Source organism: Lates calcarifer, linkage group LG18, assembly GCF_001640805.2.
Source record: "Lates calcarifer isolate ASB-BC8 linkage group LG18, TLL_Latcal_v3, whole genome shotgun sequence".
Taxonomy (NCBI): domain Eukaryota; kingdom Metazoa; phylum Chordata; class Actinopteri; family Centropomidae; genus Lates; species Lates calcarifer.
The window spans coordinates 15,335,058-15,362,661 of NC_066850.1; the positions used below are offsets into that span (position 1 = coordinate 15,335,058).

Below are 27,604 nucleotides of genomic sequence, written 5' to 3' on the forward strand. Positions count from 1 at the left end.
AGAGACTCATAGTTATGTTCAGGGTTAAGCGATAACCTTTTCCCCATTTTCCTGTGTGTGTGTCTGGCTGGGCGTGGGTACCTGCTTCCGTCTCCTGCCACTTCACCTGAACAGCTGCAAATCATCACCTAATAAACTCTACAGTCATCTTTGGCACATAAGCCCTGGCTCATCCCTCCCTCCTGATGTTCCATGGCTGTTCTTCACATTTTCACATGTTCAGTTCAATTTAGGAGGTCCATAAAGGTCCAAAACCCAGACCCTTGCATACATACCAGCTCTGCTAATATTGTTATTAATTATTGTTGTTAATTACTCTGCTCACAGTTCTGGTCTCTTTGACATTTTCAATTCAAGTCAAGTCAATTTCAAGTTGTGCAGTTAAAAAAATGCTGTTTCCAGTATTTCAGGGTTACAAAATTCAGATATTAAGTCAAGACAATATGTGTAAACAGGATTGAAGTAATACAGTAATAAATATTTTCTCTCAAGGCTTAAGGTTTCTTTTCTGCCCAGTGAGAAAAGTGACAGTTGATGATGGAGTCGGTTTTTCTTATTCAGTTATTGAATAAATGTAATGGTGTAGTTGGAGTCGAGGTGTAACAACAACACTGCTTGTGTCTCCATTACTTGTGGCCCCACCTAAGTACATAGTGACCATGGAATTTTTACATTTGTTTATTACCCTCAAATTCATTTCCTGGATGTCAGGCAAAGATAACAGAGAGATCAACTGCATCGTCTCACTTTCACATCTTAGGTAAGGTAAGACACATGATATGCTTAAATTAATCTGAATATATTTGACGCTTCAGCATGTAGACATCAGGAATGATGATTAAGTCTGTACTCTTACACACGTGTAATTTTAAACACAGGACTTCTCCTTCATAAACTACACTGTAGTAACTTTGGTTCTAAATTTGTACTGTGTTTTCCAGTTTAACATTCAGTGAAAGCACCTGTCATATATTTTAACAGTAGATAATACACTCTAGAACATGTCTGCAGGACAGATAAATATAATGTCTCTCTTGGAATGTCTTAGGATGAAGCTGCTAGTTTCTATTTTCAGTACATTTATTGCAATTCTTAACATTTTGTACTCCTCAGTAAAATAATAAATAAATACTAACTAAATGAATGATTGTATAAGAATAACAAATGGCCTTAAACACAACACACTTTGGAATTTTTTAAACAAGTTTAATTGTCGAGCAGCAACCTTGTTTCTTAGAAATTAGAATCCAGGTAGTAATTATATACATATATACATAACATTACACGAATGAAATTTCTCAACACAGCTCCACCCTTACAGTGTTTGCCTTCTGTCAGTTGTAGTTCAGAGACAATGTCTTGCTCTGTGTATCATGTTCTCATTTCCTTTGGTTTGTTTTTGCACAAGATGACATCTGAATGTTTCTGGCAGTATAACATTGTGTGTCAATGCATCAAGTAATTGCTGAGGTATTTCACTGGATAAGTGAAAACTTGTTGACCTCATTGTCAGTAGTTCAAGCAGACTAATCCTCACTGACTGGATGTTGTGAGCTGCCAAACAGGACAGTTCAATCAGAAAAGACTAAATGATGAGACTGATATAAGGGAAACATGAAAAAGTAATTTTATTGAGAATGAAGCAGGCTTTGGCGATTAGACCCCGGCAGGAAGAGGATCACCTCAGACAGCTGGCAAGCCTAGCTGTAGCTTCTCATAGGCAGAGAACTTCCCCTGGAGCCTAGACCTGGTGGTGGTGATGAGGGATAGAGCCTGAAGTTGGGAAGGTCTTGTGGAGAAAACAATCGGGGGGTAGAAGGAGGTGCTTGGTGTCCGCAGATGGGGTGGTGCAGGGGTGGAGGTGGGTCGTGCCATTTCATTGCTGAAAAGCAGCTGAATGACAGCAGGGAGAGAGAGCATTTTAAACTTTGACAGCTAACCAGTGATTGGCTCGAGAGGCAAGGGTGTTTGGTTGTGATTGACTGAGAGCAGGAGCGTGTAAGAGGCGCTGATCAGTGAGGAAATGGAGCGACAGGTTTAAAGAGATGATAGGGGAAGTAATCTTTCTGACTGAACTGATTCCGCTAAGCTTCATTTAGGTCCCCCTCAGTTAGGCTACTCTTTATTTAGCTGTGTGGGTAAAAATAATCTTGGGTGGTGTAATTATTTGGGCTGCTCTTAATGTCATTCAGACACTTTTCCACCTCCAAAAGTAAGATTGTAATCCAATTAAAAACAGGGGTTGTAAGATCAGTAAGTTCAGGTAAAGTAAAAGACCCACAAAAGCTTAATTCTGCTGATATGAGTGAAAATGTTTAACATTCAAGTTAAACATCTGCAGGTCCCACAGATGCTTGATTGGACTGAGACGATAGGTCAACACTTGGTGCTCTCTGTTGTGCTTTCAAAAAAAAAAAAAAAAATCAGAGCTTCCAGGTTCTAATTACAACTTAGATGTTGATGTGAATGCAGAAAAGTTAGAGACTCATAGTTATTTTCAGGGTTAGGCTGTCTCCTGTCCTCTTTGCCCCTTTGTCTGTGTGTGTCTGCCCCCACTGAACCAGCTGCACTGCATTCCCAATAAGTCAGACATCATTCGTGCTCTCACAAGTTTGCGATAACACTGCCTTTGACCTTCTACCTGGCTACCTAGTTTGAAATGAAATTAACTGATCACAACAGTTAAGAGAACAATAGTCAATTTCAAGTTGCACACTGTAAAATGTTGTCTCCAGTATTTCAGGGTTACCAAATTCAAATATTAAGCCAAGACCAGTGTAAACAGGAATGAATGTACATTCAGCTCTTACAGTGATTACATTTCCCTTTGTAGAGAAATGTAAATAATGCCGCAGAGACACAACAGTGTTCTGCATAATGTAATGTAATGTAAGGAATTAATAAATCAGCCCCCTGGTCAAAGGCTTTCTCAGCATCTGAAGGAAACACTAGACCATCAACTTTTCAGCAACTGGTTTTATCATTTTAGTGGCTACATTTTTTAAAACTATCTTCTGGTCCACATTTCGAAGGGGTAGTGGAACAGGATGCTGGGCTTTGTTATTCTCAGGAATAGAAGGTGAGAGTGTGACACTAATCTTGTTTGTCCACATTCAAACTGCAGTGTTGAATAGATCCTGTGTGCTGCCAGGTTGAAGGCATATGGATGACATACTCTCCAAACGAATCACAACTAAGGTAAGACACATGATTAAATGCTTAAATTCATCTGAATATATTTGAAGCTTCAACGTGTAAACGTCAGGAAAGTTAAATCTTGCCACTAACCATTCAGGTATGTGCGCATTTTTGAGGTATGTGTACTTTACAAGTAGTTCCATTTTATGCTACTTTATACTTGTGTTCCACTACATTTAAGAGGGAAATACTGTAATATGTAAAATGATCTCATTTACCTTATCTATAATAATGCTTCATAATTCACTTGATATTTGTATTAATCTGAATCTGTAAAGTAACTAGTAACTAAAACTTTGTAATACATGTAAAAGAGTAGAAAGTTTTCCTCTAAAATGTAGTAAAGTGCCAGTACCTCAAAACTGTGCTTAAGTACAATACCTTAGTAACTTTGAAAGTTACTTTCCACCACTACCTGTGAGATGAAGAGAAAAGCCTTTTATGAGGGGAACTAACTAACTAAACTAATCCATTTTGTACAGTGAGTACTTTAACAACATACATGTTAATTACTCCATTTTCACCAACAGTTTACAACAGAACATGAGTGTTTCTGTGAATAACTTCAGTTTTCAAATCATTTATCATTTTTCACATTTTACATATGAAAGGTCATGCCACATTAAAAGTCAGTGTGTATTTTCGGTATGTAGCCTTAACAATGGCTGCTGTCAATATAATTAGAGCTGAAACAAGTAATCAATTGGCAGCTATTTTTCACCCTCTAAATCACCCACAAAAACTTTGTGTGTTTCTCTGTTTTATGTGATTGTTAATTGAATATCTTCAGGTTTTGAAGTGTTTGTCAGACAAAATAAAGCTGCTGAAGATGCATTACTCCCTGACATTTTATTGACTTGACAGTCAAGCAATCACTTCAGCCCCACCCAGGTAGATCATCACCAACTGTCCCTGACATTTGATATTACGTTACCATTATGTTGTAGTGGGTGGATGTTAGAGATGGGAAACATTCCCATGTTTAAGACTTGCGAGTGCTCTCAGATGGTTATATGATTACAGAGTTGGTCATGTGAGGTTTCAAAAAATGTGCATTAACAATATAACACCACATCCATTCAGTTTGGGTTCTCTGAGAGACAGTTTCTATTTGTTTGTTTTTAAGGCACTTCCATTTTATTGACTGCTAAGCCAGATATATTGGAACTTTTCCCCCATTTTCCCTATTGTTTTCCTCCCCCCTGTGGGGTTTGGTGGTTGGACACGGCTGCCTAGTTCCTTATTTTGCCAGTTCACCTGAACGGCTGCAAAGCTTCATCTAAATCAACTCTATAATTAACCCCAGCATATTAGTCCCAGCTCATCCCTCCAGTCTTTGCCAGATTGTTCTGTCTATCAGTGTGGTACTAACACTATGGATAACTTTCTAGTCCGTTCCTTTGTGAACATCATTTCTGTGCTAACTCTTTGTTTATGTGTCACTCAGACTCCTGCTGCCTGCTCCAGTGGCTGTTATGTTCAGTTTTTGTCTTCGTTGATCACGTCTGTTTGACACTTCACCCTGTCTGAATTTAACTTTATAATTTAATAACCTCATAAACATTGTTTGCTGTCAAACCTGTAGCCCCAGTCAGATCATCTGTGCTGCCAGGTTGAAAACTGCTACCTGGTGAATTATGTTTTGTGTCCCTGACAGCTGTGAATCACTGATACCACTGTTCATTTCAGCTGTAGGTGGTGCAGGTGTTGTAGCTAAATCTTTCCACTAACCATTCAGATATGTCCACACTTTTGAACTTTGTGTTCTTTACAAGTATTTCCATTTAATGCCACTTTACACTTCTGCTCCACTACATTTAAGAAGGAAAGTTTGTAATTTGTACTCTATTACATTTACTTAGCTGACTTTTAACTTCATTATATGCTTTATCTATAATGATATTTTATATTTTACTTGTTGATAATATTGGTTTTAATCTGAATCTGCAAAGTAACTAGTACTTAAAACAAAATAAATGTAGAGTAAAAAGTTCAATATTTTCCTCTGAAATGGAGTGAAATACAAGTATAAACTGGTGTAAAATGTAAATACTCATGTAAGGCGCCAGTACCAGTGTCAGAACTGTGCTTAATTACAGTACATTAAATGTAAATGTAAAAGTTACTTTCTCCCACTACCTGTGAGGTGAAGAGGAGACTGATCCAACCAGTATAATGAATACTTTTACCTTTGATAAATGAAGCACATTTTGCTGATGATAAATAAATCTATATATAGTATGTTCTTAGCTCATATGTGCTAAACTAGATAAACTAGAAAACACAGTTCAAAGTTAGAACCGAAATTACCACAGCCTAGCTTAGGAAGGAAAAGCTATGAACACATGGTTTTCATGGCATAATTCTTGGTGATAATACAAGAAAAAGAGTAGAAAAGATTTAAAGAGTTAAAATTGTGAAAATTAATGAATATCTGGTTATGACCAGAGGGGAGAAAATTATTAATTTAAAAAATAACAAGTGGAAAATAATCGATATAAATTATATTACAGTACAGTAACACATTTTATCTTCCAAGGACCTCAGTGTGATTTTTGCCTTTAAATCTGACACAACACAGAAAATAATGCATCAAAATCAATGTTGAAGCTAATAACTGACATAATACAAAAGAAAATCCCCTGAACATTTTAGTGCATGGAAAATGATTCATTTTTGTGGGGTTTTTTTTTTCCTAAAAAACAATAGTTCCATTACATAAACAAACTCAAATTTAAGGTGTTAAAATCCTAAATTAATATTTGGTAGTGATTTGGTAATGACTGAATAGTTAAATAGTTATTTTATATTTAATCTCAGTGTCTAATGTATACCGATCTGTAATGAGAGTGAAAACAGATTTGTGCAGCTTGTTGTAAGGTTAATTTTGCACATTATGTGTCAGATTGCAAAAGTCTGCAGTGTCCAGACGTATTCAGATATTTACATTATGTTGAGAAGGGTGCATGATAGGTTGAACTGGGAATGAATCCTCAGGTTAAACTGAAGCAGGAGAGAGGCTGTTATCTGTTATTGTGGCCTTGGGTGATAATAGGGCTGTCCTGCTGGGGGGACAACAATCAGTCTTCAGGCCAATTTATACTTCTGCGTTGAACTGATGCTTCAGCCATGTACTCTACACTGCAGTCTGATGTCCACCTCCCTAGAAATGTAACTACACATCACAGCAATGCAGACCTTAACATCTGTGATTAACACTGATGCATGATGAATAATGTTGGATTACTATTTCTTATTTCATGGCCTATTTGAAATATTTGTGCTAATGTATATATAATTAAAAAACAAAGCAGTCAAGTATTGATTTGGACACTGATTACCATGACAACAGGTGAAGCTTTGACACTCTGAAGCATTTGGGTCATCCCTAGTTGATAGTTGGTCAATAAGGAATTCCCTGGGTGACTGGTTTTAGTTTAGTCTCAATAATTGGAAGCCAGATATTTCCTACTATTTATATAGAGAGGATTTCACAATTCAAGAGTTCAAGTTTTAGCAAGTAATATTCTTTGGCATAACAAGATGTCACTTACCACTCTTTTTTGTTGCTGTTTTTATTCCAGTACCAGATTAAGTTATCACAGTGCTTTGCTGCAGCCAGAGAAGATATGAAGGTCAACATTTGTGTTTCAAAGTATGGAGCCATCTTCCTTTTACTGACTGTGTTTGTCTTAATCTTTATACTACGTAACATGGATGACCTGAAGGTGAGAACTTGCTTTCAAGTGAACTGCTTGAAGGGTGGACCCTGTTTGAAATGTTCAATATTAGTTACATTTCAGGACATTGTTTGATGTTGATACGTCTCTTTATCACCCTCTCTCACTTTCAGAATAAAGTGAGCTCCACAATCTTCACCCAGAGAGTTTCCACTAACACTTCCATGCATCAAGCTGTATGCACCTATCAACCTCTCTCTACTGAGGACGCTGTGGAAGCAAGCCTCCTACTAGACTCCATCGCTTGGCCTGAAACTCCACCTTCACCAGCTCCAGTTTCTCTGGAGCAGACCAGTGATCCTGCCCACAGCACCTTCACAGTTCTCCCAAGGAAGGGAGGAGGACAGTGGCATGTTGGAGATCAGCTGGAGGTTATGATCAAAATTTATGACTTCAAGGGCAGTCCCAGGAAGTCTGGAGGAGACTTCTTAATCGCCCGACTGCACAACCGGAAGCTTAGTGCAGGTGTGGCTGGACAAGTGGTGGATCATCTCAATGGCAGCTATTCTGCTGTATTCTCTTTACTCTGGGAAGGAGACGCGCAGGTTGAGGTGATGCTAAAAACCATTGTGTTCAATGTGGTTATTAGTATATCTTCAAATTGACTAAGCTAAGCTCCTTAGTTACTGTTGCTACGTCTTTCAACTTTGCCCCCTCACAAAGGACACAACTTGTAATGACAACAGTGGCAGATTTACAACCTTTTAAAACAACATGGATTCAGTTCCTCAGCTCCATGAGTTGGTTGGTTTAATGTTTCAAGCTGATTCATTTTAAAATGAGAAACCTGTAAAAATGGGTCTTCAATATGCTTTTGAAGGCTACATACCTGACATCCAGCTAAAAGACTGAGGCTGAAGCTTCATATCCCAGGCATAATGTCAGCATCCTGACCAGTTAATGACCCATGTAGAAGACGTCAGTGATACTTTCCTTGATCGAATAGAACAGGACAGCTGCTAATGTTAGCCTACACCCTGACTGTAGCACCCAGTAGGCTCTCAAAAAGTGGAGAAATACTTCACAGTAGATATGCTAGTCATGAATCAATTTCTTAGACATAGGTGTCCAGCCTGTGGTGAACTGGTTTATACCTGGAATAAAGTGAGCAGCTTTACATATTCACTTTATTTGTCTTTACTTGTACAGCAGAGGCAAATTAATGCAGATAAGACTTAGTGAAAACTCTGGTTCTCTGTCCTATCAGGTGACATTGGTTCACCCCAGTGAAGCTATCACAGTGCTGCGAAGGCTCAACCAAGAAAAGCCAGACAGGATTTACTTCCAGAGTGTCTTCCGCTCAGGCTCACAGTCTGAAACTACCACCTGTAATGTATGCCTGCCTCCAACCCAGCAGCCGTTATGCAACTACACTGACCTTCATACAGGTGAGCCGTGGTTCTGCTACAAACCAAAGAAGCTGAGCTGCAATGCCAGGATCACACACGCAATGGGAGGACACAAACTAAACTTCACGACCGAGGAGAACAGGCTCTTTCAAAAGTGAGCAAGTAGAGAGAGAAGAAGGTGTCTTCTAATAAATAATATATGTAGGTTATTGTCCTCCTTCTTGGTGGGCAAATTTCAGAAGTGAGTAACCACAGATGGTAAAGACTGAATCTAAGGATGTTTACAGTCTAACATAATACAAATCAGAGTAATCCATCTGAATCACACTATTGACATTCATTGAGAAAACTGGATTGTGTTTGCTGTGATTCATGTCTATTTTGCTGTAAACTATGTTTTTAGACTTTTCAGTAGCTTGAAGGATAACATTTTTGAACCTGAGCCTTATTTTTCCATGTATTTGAGTATAGAGTTCATTAATAGGGACAACAGGCAGTCGGTCCACTGTGCCCAGTTGGATCACATTGTAGCACTGTTTTGTGGTTGCTGGGTATACTGTTGTTGCTCAGTAGTGGATACATGACAAAGTTTTTGGTTTCTATCAATCATTTACACTCAACAACTCAGGTTCAAAAATCCCAGTTATCCTTTAAAGATGCAAACGTCTGTGTTTTTGCCACTCAGGGACACTGCAACACGCTATGATTGTGACATTGACCCATTACCACCTTACAAAGTTGATATGGCTAACATATCAGCAAGTTACACATCCAGCAGACATAAGAAACATTAGTATTCATTCTGGTGAAAGTAAGTCCAATATTCACTTTCCTTTTGGCTCTGGTTTTGACTCCACCAACTCCTGAGGGAAATATCTGGCTTAGCAACTAAATGCTAGACTATGTTCATCAGCTAAATACTAACTTAGTTACCTGTGCAAAGCATTCAGAAAATGTCTGTTTTAACTTCATAAAATAACTTCTAACCTTTGTCTTCATTTGTTGTATATATGTTGTAATACTCTAGTGTCTTTAACAGGTATTTTATTATGTATTTTCCATCAGTAATATCAACTTGAAAGTCTCCATTCAAGCTTCAGGACCTGCCAGTGTCACTGTGTTACCAGAAAAGACAGGTAAAGCATGATTTTTACTTCCATGACCACTGGCTATAATTACAATAAATTATGCTAGCATCAGTAGCTACTGATTGTTAGAAGTAAAACGTGTAAAACACTTGGTGCTGACAGTACTCCTCTCAAGTTGGCCTCAATACATCTCTCTACAAAAAAACACAATCTATAACAGATGAGGAAGCTAAAAGTATGTCAAAGTGGCACCAGCTGTTTGCAGCATATTGAGTCATTGGGAGGTTTTTTGAAAATATATGAGGACACTGTCATTATGATGCACAGCAACTGAACAGCTGAAGCTTTTGCTCTGCAAGCAGCACTGGATCATCAGCGTACCTGGTCTACACTATTCTCCCTCACCTGCCTGCCTGGTCTTCAGCCTTCATTGCCCCAGCACAGCTCCAAGTTATTTTAGGATTTTTTAAAAGCTATTTGTGACACATTTATAAAGATTTATTACTCCAGTCATAAACTGACTGAATTAGGGCTGAGTGCCACAGACAGGTCCACTAGAAACCTTGGTTTTAAGTCTTTTAATGAAATGTGATGACAACAACAAAATTGCTCAATAACACCTCCACATCCCATAACTTCCTCTCAGGTCAATCAGAGGTGAAGAACAGTATTGTGAAGTCTGGGCCCTCTGGTTATTATTACCAAGGAGTGTGGCAATCACTAGGTGGCACCACAGTTCGCCAATTCAATACCTCCTCTGACATCACTCAGTGTCTGAAAGGGAAGGTGGTCCATGTGTATGGAGACTCCACCATCAGACAGTGGTTTGAATACCTCCACACAGCACTTCCAGGTAACTGATCCACAGGGATTTCTGACAGTAGTTTGATTTTATTCACACTGCAGCTTAATCTGTTCCCTCTCTAATACCTTTAGATCTCAAGGAGTTCAACCTACACAGCCAAAAGCAGGGTGGACCTTTCATGGTCTTAGACCATGCAAACAACATCATGTTGACTTTCCGCTGCCACAGTACTCCGCTCCGTATTAGTCCTTTTCCAACCAGGGAGCTGCGTTACATTGCTAATGAACTGGATAACTTAGTTGGAGGCGCTAACACGGTTGTAGCTTTTACCATCTGGGCTCACTTTGGCAACTACCCCATGGAGTTCTACATCCGGAGGCTGCAGAACATCCGCAGGGCGGTGGTGCGGCTGCTGGACGCGGCTCCAGACACACGGGTCATCATCCGAACTGGAAACCCAAAAGCACTGAGTCATTTTGTGGCAGTGACCAACAGCGACTGGTACTCACTACAGAATGACAAGGTGCTCAGAGCTATGTTCAAAGGATTGAATGTTCATCTGGTGGATGCATGGGAGATGGTTCTGGCCCACCACCTGCCACACAACCTCCACCCACAACCTCCTATTATTAAGAATATGATAGATGTTCTCTTGACCTACATATGTCCTCAGAAGGGCAGCTAGATGTGTGTTTGTTGGGAGAGGAGTGGATTCAAATGCTCTTACATGTTGTCTCTTGTTTCCACCAGGTGCTGCATTTGTTTCTTCAGCAGTTTAAGCACATGCACAGAGTGGACTAACTACAGTTTTTCTGATCTATCTTTAACCAGGGAATGTTGAGTGAACACAAACGGAACTGAACTGATTAGGGTTGGGTATTACAGATAACCACTGCTGCATGATCACACCCAACACATAAAACTTTATGGCAAGTGTTTTGCAATTGTCAAGCAGCATTCTGGGAGATACAGGAAATCATTAACCAAAGTAGAATGAGATGATGCTGATTAAGAGCAGATGCACAGTCTTGAGAATTTTTTTTTTCTTGAGTAAATAAGTGAAAATACAAGAATTAACATTAAAACTAAATTCTACAGTAATGCTGTGATATCTTACATATAAGAGGGGTTAAAAGGTTTTTTTTTTTAAATTAATTTACGTATGAAGCTTATCAAAACACTGATGCAATACTATTAAATTACACATAATATACAGTAACTGGACTCTTCTGCTCACAGTATGATGAATATTATATGAAATGTTAACTGGATTCTGCTTTTGATTGTCGGTTGATGGAAAGTGGGGAAATGTCATTTCTGAGTTAGTATTTCTTACATATTAGTTTGAGGATGAACTCACTGTTAAGTGCACTCACTGTTAATCACATGGTGTTTTATAAGGTGAATAAAAAAACATTTCACAAGCATATTCTGTATCAATGTATCAAAATTCTCAGCAAAGGGACTTGCACTGAAAATAATAAATGTTAAAACAAGTTATGACTGAGCATTAGCATCCAGCAATAACTGCCTTCCACGTTTTTGACATTTGTTTAAACTTCAGAAGTCTAAAGTTAGTTGATTTGTTAAACAAGTATGCAGTCATTTTGGATAATGGATCTGATATTGCCTGTTTGCTTTTATCTTGCAATTTACTGTCCTCTTGTGGCCACAGTAGACTATTGTCTCTAGAAACTAGGTTTACCACCATGCATTGCATCTTTATCAGAACCAGAGACATCCTCTATCTTATTCCATACCTTGTTCCTCCATGTCAAAACGTGGCAGCTACATTACCCATAACTTGTAATATGGTCAGCAGTTCAGGTGTTTTGGTAGTAGTAGCTGACTCAAGAAGAGATGAGGAGGAGCCACAGATGTCTGGTGAGCTCACATCTTTCTATCTCCACACATCCAGATAGTTTTTTAATTTTCAGACTTGTAGTCTTCAGCTCCAACCAAAACTGACTCAAGTAACATCACTTTAGGCAATTTATCAGACTTTGTGCAGTTTCTTCTCGAGCCATAAAAAGCTTTATACAACTTAAACTCTTACTCTCACTAGACCTCTGCAACACCTGGAAACAGGCTTTAATGTGTCAAACTTGAGGAGATCCTCTTTAAGGTTATATTTATAAATAGAAATATTTAGTTTTATAAATATATTTTATTTATAAATAGAAATAAAATATCATATATATATATATATATATATATATATATATATATATATAGAGAGAGAGAGAGAGAGAGAGAGAGAAATTTGCAAAGCAAATTTTAAAAAATATTATTGACTGTTAGTCAGCAGTCTACGCTATGCTATGTGTCTTGTCACATTACTGACACCAACTGTTGATCAGTGGAATAGCATGAAACTCCACATGTGAGTTCTCATTCATGTACATGACACATAGAAAATTCAGACCCACTCATAGTACCATGCTCTGTAGTACTGCTAATGGTCAAAGACCATACCCTTCTTGATCCACAGTTGTAAAACTGCAACATCTGTTTGACACCATCTAAGTAAGTATTTGATCAGTGGTATTTATTTATCTCATTCTAAAGTGATAAAAACAAAGTACAATATGAATGATTTGGCAGGATTTGTTTTAATGTTTCATGTATTGTATGTAGTCAGTGGCCCCTCTACAACTACACCACTCTTAAGTATCTGAACTAGAAATAAACTCACTTGTTTCACTGAGCTGATAATGGTGTTTTTCTTTGTGCAGACCATTGCACAAAGTACATCATTAGTAACATTAGAAGTTCATGCTGTCTTAAGAGTACTAACACAAGTGTACATCAGTTGTTGTTTATGCTGATCATTGTCGTTGCCTTATGTAATAATAATGAATATATCTCAGTATTTTAAGTTTATCTGATATTCAATAGAATAAGAAAGTTGAATTTAACCTACCTTTAACTAACATAATAGTCAGTTTTTACTTCAACATGTTTTATTTAAAATTACAAGACAATTAGACTTTTCACCTCCTTAATGTCACAACATTAAAAACAGACTTTATGTATTTTCACCTCAGATTCACAGACAATGCTGTATGTTCTTGAACTGTGTATCAGAAACAGACATATTTGTTTTTCATAGACAAGATTCCTCATTTTTAAACCCACTTGACACTAAACACCCTCATAGAAATAATTCCCTACTGAACCTCACCACTAACTTTTGATGTGATGCTGAGTTGTAACATTGAGCTTTTATACTTTTAGTCTGTGGTTAGAGCAGATTATTGGTTTGACACAAACACTCTGTGGTTAAAATGTGATGATATAATTACAAACACAAACAGAATCTTCATATGAAAAATAATGTATTTTATAGCAAACATATAAAGGACACTCATCATGTGTTTACAGAGACAACACGTATTAGACATTTACATTATGGGATATGGGAATAAAAAGATGATACAATGTTATTATTGTTCAGGACAACAAACTGTGAGCTGTGATGCTGCTGCTGCTGCAGATGAGGACACATCTGGAAACAGATAAAGAAAGTTAACCTCATGATGAACAGGTCTTCATCACTATTTTCATTCTAATAATATCATAGACTAAATGTTGACTTATCTTTTTTAATGAGAGGGTTCACAGTGAATGTTGTCTCTGCTGGTCTTTTTCTTTTTCCTCCTCAAGTTGTTTCCTCTTGTCTTTGTAAAAGACAAATTCATCATTAATTTTCAAGAGTAACAGTTAATAACTTTAACTATGAAGTAACAGGAAGTGTTGATAGTAAATTCTGATAGATACATAGAATAATACTCATCTTTTTAGACACAATGGTTCATGATGATTCTGCATCCTCTAAAAGAGAAATAAAAGTCAAGAGGAAATAAGTTAATAAGTTCAACAATAAGGAGAAAAACTGTTGATCCAAGACAGTTTGATTATATCACAGAATTCATGAAAACGTATCTCTGTTAAAAAGAGAGTTCACAGTGCGTTCACAGTGCACTTTTAGCATTCTATGAAAAATGGCCCAGGCGCCATTTTTGTCCTACACTTTCAATGTTAAACTCGACGACCCTGCGTCAGTTTTCAACAGAAAAGAGTTTCTCCTGGTCACAGAGCTCAGCTCCTGTTCAGCACTCAGGTGCAGACTAATCGCCACGTCAGACCTAATCGCCATGACTACCTGTCACACTAATATTATTTTAATATTTGTATTTTATATTAATTTATTAGTTACAATTAATTAACGGACTAAATATTGATTCGCATTAGATTTTATTATTATTATCATTATTATTATTAGCAACAACAACAATAATAATAACGACATAAATGAGCACTTTTTGTGATAGCCATTTCATAATCTGACAACTCCACAGTCCTTCTGATAGACGAGTTTATTTTAATATTAGAGAGGAAAAGTGATTTGGAGATTCGTTTGAATCAGCTGTGGGGGCTGTGATTAAAACGTGTTATAACTGTAGATACACAGCAAATCGAGAAGAGTCAAATTTCTGGTGCTGGACAAAAGTAGAACAAAAAATAGAGTTAATTATACTCTTGATAGATTCAAATATTTCTATATAACTCTCTGTGGATAAATAGTTTGCGTTAAAATGGAGTGTCAGAATGGAGTATCTGTGAATCAACTCTGTGTCACTCTAACACGTTTAATGCTCTTAATTTTTACGATGAACTTTGAACCTGAATATGACACCTGAGGTCATCAACCCCGCCCCTTGTAATGTAACGACACCTGGGCAGTCATTTCAAGAATTACAGACGGTGCTTGTCGCCGATAGGACAACTTTGTTAGATAAGTAAATGTGATGCATTTGTGTATAACGTTATGTGTAATGTGAATATTTCTCGTTATCTGGCACATGCTTGGTGAACTCCCGGTACAGCGCTGTAACTGAACACCAAGCTAACGCTAACATGTGAGTTCTTTAGCCAACCTAAAGTGAGTAAATGCCAATTCATGTAGTTGCACAGTTAACACAAAAATGCAGTTACTACAGTTGACCGAAAAAAAACAGTAATTAAGCCAACAGTTTGAGAGACTGCAACAATTTCACCCAAACGAGACAAAACTGCAGCGGCGTTAAAGGTGTTGTCTGTTAGCATTAAGTTAGCTAGCTAAACGTTACGTTAACCGGTCTAGCATAATTGGAACCGGTATACACAAACGAAAAGCAAGAGTTCCAGATATCCCACCCTAAAAATTTAGATACCCTATTTGGAAACCTAGTGTTTATTTCCCGATAAAATATAGGCAGAGTTAACAGAAACTAGCATGACAGCGAGTTGTTATCGCCGTCTGCCGCCGCCAGTCTTTGACTCGGTAGTAGTTAGCTGAGTACAACTTTAATGTACCCCTGCAGGCTGCTACTATCCTGATACCGCGGTGACAGTACGCGCTCCTCCACCCTTCAGCATCACGGGCTTCTTCAGTTTCATCGGATTCAACTGTAACTGGAAGAGGGGCTTGAATGAGCACAATTTGTTCAATACACAGTTTGTTTCCAAGGATGGGATGATGATATGTCAGCTATGCTGTTGCTGTTACATCTCCTGCCCCCCTACAGTAAGAGGCCAGAAAAAACGCTCAGCATTTGTGAAGGTATTTACAGTCAGGTTTCTACTCATTTCATTGCAGTTAATTGTAGGAATTTTGAGTTGCAGATTGTTAGAGATTTTTAACGAAGAACATAGGAGATTTGAGCTTGTTCATGTAATTTTTAAATTACAGTAGTTTTTATGTAAAATCCACCCTATTTAATGAGTTTGTGTCATTGTGTTATTCCAAATACCAGAAGGAGCCAACCTCACTACTTGTCTTGATAAAGTGAACACAAGAAGACAATCCAAAAATTCTTCATCGTTGTGGACCAGAAGGCTATCCCATGCCTGGCTCAGACATGGGTGGCTGGTTTTGATGAGCTTTTCAAAGCTCACTATGTCTTCACTCTCTCCCGTGATGAAGCTCTTTGCAGTTTCTACACATTATTTCAAGCAACAGTCTACAACGTTGATGTTGGAGATGTGAAAGAAAACTTAGAGCACAACTGCTGTGAGAGCACTGAGGTGCTGTCTGTTTAAATTGTATAGGCCTCAAACCTTTTTTTTTAACTTTAAGAAGTTTATACATTTCCTGTCATCAATATTTATTTGCAGATAGTAAAGGAGTACACTTCACTGTAAGTGATCAACAAATCTTTGTGAATCTCTTTTTAAAGATGTTTGTGAAGGAAGAATTGTAGTGTATAGTTTGTCAACAGCTATGTGATGTGCAAAGAGTGAAGTGCCTCTAAAGAGAGAATACTGCAATAAGCTAATGATCTTAAAGAAATATTGTGTTGAAATGGTATTACTGCTATTACTGTATGATTCAAAGAAAACATGTGATGTGTGTTAAAGGTCACCGTGTGAGAGTAGATGTTAGTGTTCACTGCATACAATGCATACTTTGTGTACTCCATATTAAAACGTGAAAAAGACATAATTAAAAAATAATAATAATACAATAATAATAATAATACTTAGTTTTTAAAAAATACAGTCAGGACAGGTCAGAACATGATGGTGTAAAGCAGAGAGTGAACAGGCCAAATGAGGACAGGGCCTGCCCTGGCTGACCCTGTAAGCTGAAGTTGGCAAGAAGAAACGCCCGGGTGCTATCCAGAAGATAGTGGCATTTGGTGATAAGCTAGTAGTGGACCAAGGATGGACATTTAGATAAACCAGCGTTTTAATGGTGTATATTTGACAAACCAATAAAATGACCAGAGAGGCATGGAAAGTCACAGCCAAAACTGTGTAAAAAGAGGGACATGAGCCAGTACAGTTTGGGGCTCTTCTGGTGTATCATGTATGCACTGTGAACTGTTCTCGGGTTTCTTTGTCGACAAATAAACTCTGCTGCCTTGGACACTGCCGACTCCTGATAATTTTTGAAGACCTGAATCTGGCTGAAGTTTTCTGATCGCGGCCCAGTGGTTTGGGACCCCAGACCCAATCCACGTCAGAATCTAAATATGTGTGCCATGATTTCTTCATATGTACTGTGGTAAAAATGTAAGATGTTAAGGAAACAGTTATTATTTGACAGATTAATGATTTGTTGTCAGGGCAGAATTAGATTTGATGTTCTCTGTATTTTTCCGTCCCCCTCAGATCAGAGTGCCATTGACTTCACAAGTTCCAACAGGGATCCCAGGTACCCTCTCTGCCTTAACTACATCAACCCTCAGCGCTACAATGAATACCTGGCAGCTGTCTGGGCAGTGGGTAATGTCACCCAGGACTATGACAGGTAAATAGAGCAGATTGTTGTCTATGAGGCATCATGGTCCACCATAAATCATTTCAACATATGGTGTGTTTTCCCTCATATTGAAACTCAATAAGACTGGAGTAACGTTTATCCAAAGCAACTTACAGTGTAGCAAAGGGAATGATTTTTAGTATATTAAACAGCCATTGCTTTTGTACCGGGTTTTCTGGATCCCAGAGTATCACATATCCTTCATTTCTAAATGTATCCACTGAGTCAGTGAGCTTCACTCACTAGAGAAAACCTTTGACCTTGGAAGTTGGGGGAATAAAGTCCATGACTCTAGCAGCTTCAGTGCCTTAGATAAGAAAATAAATCATCCACTGTAGCTATTACTACTGAATAAGCTGGTCAGACATGCCGGCTCTGTCCTGGACTGCTCTCTGGACTTGAGGAGGTGGGTGAGAGGAGGATGTTGACCATCTAATTTATCATGGACAACCCCCCACCCCCACCCCCTGCATGAGACTGTGGGTGACCTGAGCAGCTCCTTCAGCAACAGACTGTTGCAACCACAGTCCAAGAAGGAGCGCTACTGCAGGTCATTTATACCAACAGCCATCAGACTGTACAACACCAGTCTGATTCAACAATAAACCTGCACTCTGGACTCCACTTCAAGTCACTTTTTTTGCCCATAGTTTCATCTGTCTCACTGATTATCACAGTTTTCCTGTAATACAAACTGCTCATTTCTGTTTATTACAGTTTTTATACAACTTCTTGTACTTTCATTTGTGCTACCAGGTTGAAAATCAGTGGCTGTAAACTGCAACTTGACTGAGACATACAACTGCGTTTTGTGTTTTTTACCCATAGCAACTGTGAAACATTAACAACATGTTGGCTCCTATGTCATATGGGAGTGGTTAAAAAGGTAAATCATCAACAAGATGAGACACTACTGTTCATCTTAGCTGTAGATGGTTACTATCCTCAAATTAATTTCCTGGATGTTGAGCAAGGAGAGCAAAGAGATCAACTGCAGCATCACACTATAATCTCAATCAGAAAAGACTAAATGATGAGACTGATATAAGGGAAACATGAAAAAGTAATTTTATTGAGAATGAAGCAGGCTTTGGCGATTAGACCCCGGCAGGAAGAGGATCACCTCAGACAGCTGACAATCCTAGCTGTAGCTTCTCATAGGCAGAGAACTTCCCCTGGAGCCTAGACCTGGTGGTGGTGATGAGGGATAGAGCCTGAAGTTGGGAAGGTCTTGTGGAGAAAACAATCGGGGGGTAGAAGGAGGTGCTTGGTGTCCGCAGATGGGGTGGTGCAGGGGTGGAGGTGGGTCGTGCCATTTCATTGCTGAAAAGCAGCTGAATGACAGCAGGGAGAGAGAGCATTTTAAACTTTGACAGCTAACCAGTGATTGGCTTGAGAGGCAAGGGTGTTTGGTTGTGATTGACTGAGAGCAGGAGCGTGTAAGAGGCGCTGATCAGTGAGGAAATGGAGCGACGGGTTTAAAGAGATGATAGTAGTAGTCTTTCTGACCGAACTTCCACTAAGCTTCATTTCCTTACTCTGTTCTGTCCAGATGAAACTCAGCTAAGGTAAGACACATGATGTGCTTAAATTCATCTGAATATAATTAACACATAGACATCAGGAAAGCTCTTGGCACTAACCATTCAGATATATGTAAAGTGAGGAGATGTCATCCTCTCAGCACTGTGGATATCTGTACCATATTTCACAGTAATCATCCAACACCTGTTGAGACATTTCACCAAAAATGAGAAAAACCAAAAACCTCATCCTCCTGATGGTGCTTGAGTAAGAGTCCGCTTCAATGCACCTTGGCACTGATTCCACAAGTCTCTGTAATTGTGGCCCTACAACATTTATGCCAGAGGCCAGCCCAGAGAACCAGATTGTTCACTTGTGACCATTACATCACTGCATTTGCAGTCTTGTTAGAAATACATTTGGACAATACTTGCAAAACTGTAACCAGCAGAAGGACAGTGTCTGATGTATACTGATCTGATCTGTAATGAGAGTGAAAACAGATTTGTGTAATTGTAACTTGGTAAGGTTAAATTTGCACATTGTGTGTCAGATTGCAAAAGACTGCAGTGTCCAAATGTATTCAAATATTTACATTATGTTGCAAAGGGTACATGGGTCACATTGGTACACATTAGGTCATCTGGGAAAGATAAATTGCAAGGGGACAGGGACTGCTGGAAGGTGGACTTTGTTAGCATGCATGTTGCTCCAACATCAGCCGTAATAGAAAGAAATGATATTTTAGCAGTTTTAAGATGGCTCAGTTGTTACTTACAGTTTTCTGTAGATTTGTGAAATGCCAGTTTCCCTTGGCATACCTGCCACTCAACTTTATGAGGATTATTTTCTCAAATTTGGAAGTTATTCCACACACTTGACTTGTTAGCATAGCTGTAACTTGTAAGCCTATCATGTGGTCACGTGTCACTGTCACAGTGTCAGTGCTGGTAACAGGACTGTGTCACGTGATACACAAAAATATTGCTTTGATTAAATGTTCTTGTCTGGAATAACTAATAATAACTGATGTTGACGCACAATGAATAATGTTATGGGCTATTTGGATTATTGTGATAATGCATATATAATAATATATATATTGGACACCAGTTATCATGACAACAGGTGAAACTTTGACACTTGGAGGCATTTGGGTTAGCCCTAGCTAATAGTTGGTCAATATGAGGAATTTCATGGGTTTTAGTTTAGTCCCAATGATTTGAAGCCAGATCCCGCTATCCCACTATTTGTATAGAGATGATTTCATGGTTCAAGAGTTCAAGTTTTAGTGGATAATATTGTTTAGCATAACAAGATGTGACTTACCACTCCTTTTGTCTCCTTATTTTTTATTCCAGTACCAGATTAAGTTATCACAGTGCTTTGCTGCAGCCAGAGAAGTTATGAAGGTCAACATTTGTGCTCCAAAGTGCAGAGCCATCTTCCTTTTACTGGCTGTAATTGTCTCTATCGTTATACTACATAACATGAATGACCTGAAGGTGAGAACTTGCTTTTGAGTAGAATCACTTGAAGGGTGGACCCTGTTTGAAAAGTATTAGTTAGATTTCAGGATATTGTTTTCAAAATGTTGCTCAGGATAGCAGGAATGCTCTCTATAAACATTTGCAAATATAAGTAATATCTAAGATTATATTTTTCCTCATAATCCTAGACTGTGATTGGCTCTCAACAGCAGTTTCTCTAAAGGATCAGTCTCTCATTATTTTTTTATTTTCATTGTCTTATTGATAAAGTTTTTTGGGGATTGTCTTCTCAAATTTGAAGTTGTTCTGGATGCTTGATTTTTTCCACATCTTGCTAACGTAGTTGTAACTTGTAAGCCTGTCACATGGTCTCGACTCATTGTCACAGTGTCAATGCTGGTAAGTGATCTTTAATAAATGAGACACTTTATTTTTTAAAACTCATAAATGTTGCCTAACCATTCATAGTTCATCAAAAATGAATGTTATTGTCCATGAAAACTCTTTTACAAAATAGTATGCATACCAAGTTAGCACAGTTTCCTTAAGTTAATCTGTCACAGAAAATTATGGTGCATCTGATTTTCTTGCAGAGCTTCGAGCGATTTCTTTGTTGTTGTCTGTTCAGGTCTTCATAGAAAGAATCATTATAAACATGGATCAGATAGGTTCTAAATGAGACATCTTCCTCACTGACCCTTTTGTTTCTTTTAGTTGATTTATCTTATGTGCATTTGTTTGATGCGTCTCTTTATCACCCTCTCTCACTTTCAGAATAAAGGGAGCTCCACAATCTTCACCCAGAGAGTTTCCACTAACACTTCCATGCATCAAGCTGTATGCACCTATCAACCTCTCTCCACTGAGGACGCTGTGGAAGCAAGCCTCCTACTAGACTCCATCGCTTGGCCTGAAACTCCACCTTCACCAGCTCCAGTTTCTCTGGAGCAGACCAGTGATCCTGCCCACAGCACCTTCACAGTTCTCCCAAGGAAGGGAGGAGGACAGTGGCATGTAGGAGATCAGCTGGAGGTTATGATCAAAATTTATGACTTCAAGGGCAGTCCCAGGAAGTCTGGAGGAGACTTCTTAATCGCCCGACTGCACAACCAGAAGCTTAGTGCAGGTGTGGCTGGACAAGTGGTGGATCATCTCAATGGCAGCTATTCTGCTGTATTCTCTTTACTCTGGGAAGGAGACGCGCAGGTTGAGGTGATGCTAAAAACCACCGTGGTCAGTGTGGTTGTAGGTCTGTCTTTGAACTGACCACAGGCTAAGCACTATGCTCTTTAGCTACTGTTGCAACACCTATCCACTTCTCACAATGCACATACACATCTTACAGTGACAACAGTGGCAGATTTACTGCTTCAAATTCATAGTCATTTTTGAAAAAAGGCAGCCTCTGTTCCAGAAAAAGCTTCTCATTTCTACCCAGTGACTGTAGATTTTGTCTACTTAACTGTTGCAGGCAGATTTTATCAGCTGTAGCTAGCTAGCCAATTCAACTAAGCTCCATGAGTTGGTTGAGGACTGATTTGTTTTAAAATGAGAAACTTGTAAAATGGGTCATATCTTTTTGAAGGCTACATACCTGACATCGAGACTGAGGCTGAAGCTTCATATCCCAGGCATAATGTCAGCATCCTGACCAGTTAATGACCCATGTAGAAGACGTCAGTGATACTTTCCTTTTTTAATGTAAACTGTAAACCCACAAAATATTACAGTATGAAATGTTAGTTGGCCTTGGAAGTAACACTTGGCTACTACTGTAGGTAGTATACTACATACAGAAGCAGTTTAAGTAGTAGTAGAAGTGTAAGCTTGTTAGGCAGCATGCTAATGGTTGCAGGTAGAACTAGAGCAAATAAACAGTTTAATTCATTTCTCATACTGTTGCTCTCATGTTTTAGATTTTAGAGAGGCTACAGAGACCTCCCAGATTCATTAAATGCTGAGTCTCATTCCTACCACACAGATACATTGTTTCAACATGTGGTGATTGGACAAAGTGATTGGACAGTTTTTTTTTTTTTTTTGTTTGTTTTTTTTTGATTTAACCACTGTAGACAGGGTGTAGGCTGTAGACACAGGTATTGAATCAGTGATAAATCTGGTTTGTACCTGGAATAAAGTGAAAGCTCTGGTTCTCTGTCCTATCAGGTGACACTGGTTCACCCCAGTGAAGCTATCACAGTGCTGCAAAGGCTGAACCAGGAACATCCAGACAGGGTTTACTTCAAGAGCCTCTTCCGCTCAGGCTCAGAGTCTGAAACTACCACCTGTAATGTATGCCTGCCTCCAACCCAGCAGCCATTATGCAACTACACTGACCTTCATACAGGTGAGCCGTGGTTCTGCTACAAACCAGAGAACCTGAGTTGTGATGCCAGGATCACACACGCTGTTGGAGGATACGACTTAAACATCACATCCATGGAGAAGAAGCTCTTTCAAAGGTGAGGGAATGGAGAGACAGGACTGGTATTTCTAATTCTGGATTTCTTCTGATTAATAATATATGTAGAGTATTACCTAGCTCCATGGTTCGCAAAGTTCAGAGGTTAGCAAACACTTTCCAATTTACTTTTTCATCCAATAGACATGGAGCAACATTAGCTTTCATCCTGGAAAATGTCAGTCCAATATTAACTTTTCTTTTAGCTCTGCTGTGGACTCCACCAACCCCTGAGGGAAAAATTTGTCTCAGCTGCTAAATGCGACATTATGAGCATCAGCTAATTGCTAACTTTGTTACCTGTTAAAAGCTTTCTTGACTGAAAATAATTGCATCTAATAAAATGTGTTGGTGAGAGCAGTGAGCCTGAACCAAAACAGCAAAGTTGAGTGCTGTAAAACCAAAACAATGTGGGAAGATGGTAAAATGCTCTGTAGAGCTGAGGGAATCTGTGTACTCTCTGTGGAACACCTTTCACATTATAAATGATGAGTGGAACCATAGTGTATGTATATGTTTTTGATTAGTGCAGCTGTAACTCACACATAAATTAGTTTTATGTGGTGATGAATGAACTTTCAAGCAGTCCCATTTCAGTGGCCCATTGTTTTGTTTTAATTTCATGAAATGAATTCAAATTTTTGTCTTCATTTGTTGTATTTATGTTGTTAACACACATATTTTATCATGTGCTTTTCATCAGTAATGTCAACATGAAAGTCTCCATTCGGGCTTCAGAATCTGCTAGTGTCAACGTGTTACCAAATAAATCAGGTAAGGTAAAACATGATTTTTATTTTCATGACCACTGAATATATATACATACACATACACACACACACACACACACACACATATATATATGTATATATACACACACATAGGGATGCTCCGATAACACTTTTTTCCAAACCGATACGATACCGATAGTTGGATCTGGGTACTTGCCAATACTGAGTACCAATACAAGTACTTATTAATGCCATTACGCTTTGTACATTTACTTGAAAACGTGTTTCATTTTCATCAGATATTGTTTCGTTCTCTGGCTGTAAGAAACTGCTGTGATTGACATTTGAATATTCCATTATATATGACACTGCCACACATTTTACTCAAATTAGAAGTACTGTTATTGACATTTTAGCATTCAACTGCATCTTTTTTTAACAAACAGAATATCTTCAAGGCAGGAGTAGGCTAAGGCGGAATGTTTAAATTGTCCAACAATTTTCCGTCCGACTGCCACAGCATCAGCCACGCTCCTCTGTGCTAAAAGCCCCTCATTAACAGCCAGCTGGAGGGTGTGTGCGACACATGGCAGGGTAGGGAGTCCAGCATCACTCATGGTTTTGATCATGTTTTTTGCATTATCACGTAGCACAACATGAACAGAACTTTTAAGGACCCCCCATGTCTGAAGCATGTCATCAAATACACCTGCGATGGCTTAGCTGGTGTGTGAACCCCTAAACTGTTTTGCATGCAGGATGACTCTTCGCGGAGTAAAATCTTTGTCAATCTGCTGTGCAGTTAAAGTGATGAGGGACACCGGGCTAACACTGCTCATCCAAATATCAATGGTGAAGCTGAGGGTTGAAATGTCTTGCAACAGGCAGCGGATGTGTAGCTTTGGCAATACTGTGTCAGTGATGTGGTGTCAGCTAGGGATCTCATACCTCGGCTCCAGTACGCTGAGAAGACGTCTAAATCCCATATTATCAACAACCGACAATGGCTGGTCATCAAGAGCAATATACTGGGTCAGAGCCTCTGTTATTTTCACTGTGCGCGGGTTGTCTCTTAACATATTCTCCCTCTTCTCAAGAGTTTGCTGCTAAGTTGGTTGTTGCTGTTTGCCATTATTAGCAAACGCTATGAACTCGGCTTCGTGTTGGTTTTTTAGATGTTTTATCAGAGCATAATTTGAAGTCCGCTTTACTTTAGTCACAATCATCCTCTTTGAAATACCTCCACACCACCGACATTGCTCCACCTAAGTGAACGTCACGCTATATATATATATATATATATATAGTAGATTGGCGATCTGTCCAGGGTGTAACCCCACCTGTCGCTCAATGCTGGGATTGGCTCCAGCAAAACCAAATTGCCTCTGGTCCCATAAAAGTAGCACAAAAAGTACAGAAGTACAAGTTTTGCTTCTAGGGATTATGCTAGCATTTGTCTAGATCTATCTTATTATTAACAAATACCATGAAAAGACCAACAATGAACTGCTCTACTAACAAGTATTGTCTGTGTATCCAAAGCCTGATGTACAGTAGTTTTGCCACAGAGCCACATTGTTGCACTGAATGACATGCTCTTTTATCACAATGAAAAGGGGCACTGTTGTTTACCACACACAGTGTCCTGGTGATCATTAATGCACCAAATGTGTATTAATCTGCTGCTGAAAATAGTCCCCAACAAATTCACTACATGCCCCCATCTGAGTGAAGAACTACATTTCCCTGTTTTTTAGGAAATTACTGAACCTCAGAAGAAACAATGTATCTGTGACGCATTATGTCTTTAGTAAAAAAATTGTGCCACATGTTCAGCTGAGACCTTGGTTTTTATCTTGTGGGTTGACAGCAACAAAATTGCTCAAGAACACCTCCATATCCCATAACTTCCTCTCAGGTCAAGCAAAGGTGAAGAACAGTATTGTGAAGTCTGGGCCCTCTGGTTATTATTACCAAGGAGTGTGGAAATCACTAGGTGGCACCACAGTTCGCCAATTCAAAACCCCGTCTGACATCACTCAGTGTCTGAAAGGGAAGGTGGTCCATGTGTATGGAGACTCCACCATCAGACAGTGGTTTGAATACCTCACTGCAGAGCTACCAGGTAACTGATCCACAGGGATTTCTGACAGTAGTTTGATTTTATTCACACTGCAGCTTAATCTGTTCCCTCTCTAATACCTTTAGATCTCAAGGAGTTCAACCTACACAGCCAAAAGCAGGGTGGACCTTTCTTGGCCCTTGACTATACAAACAACATCATGTTGACTTTCCGCTGCCACAGTACTCCGCTCCGTATTACTGATTTTCCAACCAGGGAGCTGCGTTACATTGCTAATGAACTGGATAACTTAGTTGGAGGCGCTAACACTGTTGTAGCTTTTACCATCTGGGCTCACTTCGGCAACTACCCCATGGAGTTCTACATCCGGAGGCTGCAGAACATCCGCAGGGCGGTGGTGCGGCTGCTGGACGTGGCTCCAGACACACGGGTCATCATCCGAACTGGAAACCCAAAAGAGTTGAACTTTATGGGGGCACTGACCAACAGCGACTGGTACTCACTACAGAATGACAAGGTGCTCAGAGCTATGTTCAAAGGATTGAATGTTCATCTGGTGGATGCATGGGAGATGGTTCTGGCCCACCACCTGCCACACAACCTCCACCCACAACCTCCTATTATTAAGAATATGATAGATGTTCTCTTGACCTACATATGTCCTCAGAAGGGCAGCTAGATGTGTGTTTGTTGGGGGAGGAGTGGATTCAAATGCTCTTACATGTTGTCTCTTGTTTCCACCAGATGCTGCATTTGTTTCTTCAGCAGTTTAAGCACATGCACAGAGTGGACTAACTACAGTTTTTCTGATCTATCTTTAACCAGGGAATGTTGAGTGAACACAAAAGAGACTGGACAGGATGGAAAGCAGCTACAAGACAGATTAGGGTTGGATATTACAGATAACCACTGCGGAATGATCACATTTTTTGTGATCACACTTTTGTGTCAATTTAACTTTAAACTTATGCCGTCTTGTTGCACTCCTCTTTTGACTGTGTTGTTTTGCATGTCGACTTGCCAGATTTGTCATCTGACATGAATATCGTCCTTATGTGTCATTCTTTCTGTCGTCTGACTCTGCAGCAGTCAGTTGTCTCATGGAGCTTTCAGGGTGTCCATGGCAACTTGTAAAGCTGGAAAATGTTAAGTGACCAAATATTTAAAAGACCTTTGTTTCTCATTGTTAAATATTTTCCTTGAACAAAAACCATGTAAGGCCACTACAGGGTGTAAATAATGAATGTCAGACATAAAGTCTACTGTCTGTGTTTGTTAGCAGAATGTACATGACATTTACAGGTAGATGAATGATATATTGATACATTTACAATTAGCCAGGTAGAACAGTTCTGGGTTGTTGAACACTTCTATCCATAGTTTTTTTGCGCTCATCCTGAGCTTTAACTCCAGTAGTTCCTACACCAGATACTGAAGTTATTTTCCATTCTGTGTTCAGTCAAAGGGGCATAAAACTGCAAGTGGAATTTATGATAACAGCCTTTATGTGAAATTATATCTACCTTTACCTCAACAGCTACATTTTCATGAAAATCTCTCTCAGGTGGTGTGAACTGTTTAGAAACAACAGAAACATAGACTTGTTGATATTCCAATAATAAATTTGCGTGATGTTAACTTTGGTGCGAGAGTTTTTGAAGTACTGATGTAGTACTGATTTTGGCCTATCACAGATACATTGGATATATATATATATTTTTTACAGAGTATAATGCAGAAAAACATGGTTGGGATAATTTAGAAATAGTGTCATGACAGTTCTGTCCAGCAGAGCATGCACTGACTGCAGCACATGAAGCAGATGG

The 27,604-nt window shown here is 39.0% G+C and overlaps 1 protein-coding gene and 1 long non-coding RNA gene across 9 annotated transcripts; one reads left to right on the forward strand and one right to left on the reverse strand.

The window, feature by feature from the left end:
• Nucleotides 1–715: 715 nt before the first annotated feature.
• LOC108888364 (NXPE family member 3) lies at nt 716–27,416 on the forward strand. Of its 8 annotated transcripts, XM_051077724.1 has the most exons (9): nt 743–760; nt 3,125–3,198; nt 6,783–6,926; nt 7,052–7,489; nt 8,146–8,441; nt 9,353–9,423; nt 10,022–10,099; nt 25,692–25,820; nt 25,904–27,416. In XM_051077724.1, the coding sequence occupies exons 2-9, from the start codon at nt 3,163–3,165 to the stop codon at nt 26,455–26,457; spliced, it is 1,746 nt and encodes a 581-aa protein (XP_050933681.1). In that variant the 5' UTR covers nt 743–760; nt 3,125–3,162; the 3' UTR covers nt 26,458–27,416. The 8 variants fall into 8 exon arrangements, with proteins under 8 accessions (XP_018539857.1, XP_050933682.1, XP_050933681.1 ...); XM_018684341.2 differs by lacking the exons at nt 25,692–25,820; nt 25,904–27,416 and adding an exon at nt 10,312–11,650 and having other exon boundaries at nt 716–760; nt 10,022–10,228; XM_051077725.1 differs by lacking the exon at nt 25,692–25,820 and having other exon boundaries at nt 729–760; nt 10,022–10,228.
• Nucleotides 18,535–20,334, reverse strand: LOC108888366 (uncharacterized). Its single transcript, XR_001961807.2, has 2 exons — nt 19,792–20,334; nt 18,535–18,823 (listed from the first exon to the last, which is right to left on the reverse strand). It is a non-coding gene; the product is annotated as an uncharacterized LOC108888366 (long non-coding RNA).
• Nucleotides 27,417–27,604: the final 188 nt, after the last annotated feature.

Coding starts and splice junctions, on each gene's coding strand:
- LOC108888364 (XM_018684341.2), top strand. CDS start 3,163: ATGGATGACATACTCTCCAAACGAATCACAACTAAG. Junction 3,199..6,782: donor CCAAACGAATCACAACTAAG/GTAAGACACATG, acceptor TTTTTATTCCAG/TACCAGATTAAGTTATCACA. Junction 10,229..10,311: donor CCTCCACACAGCACTTCCAG/GTAACTGATCCA, acceptor TAATACCTTTAG/ATCTCAAGGAGTTCAACCTA.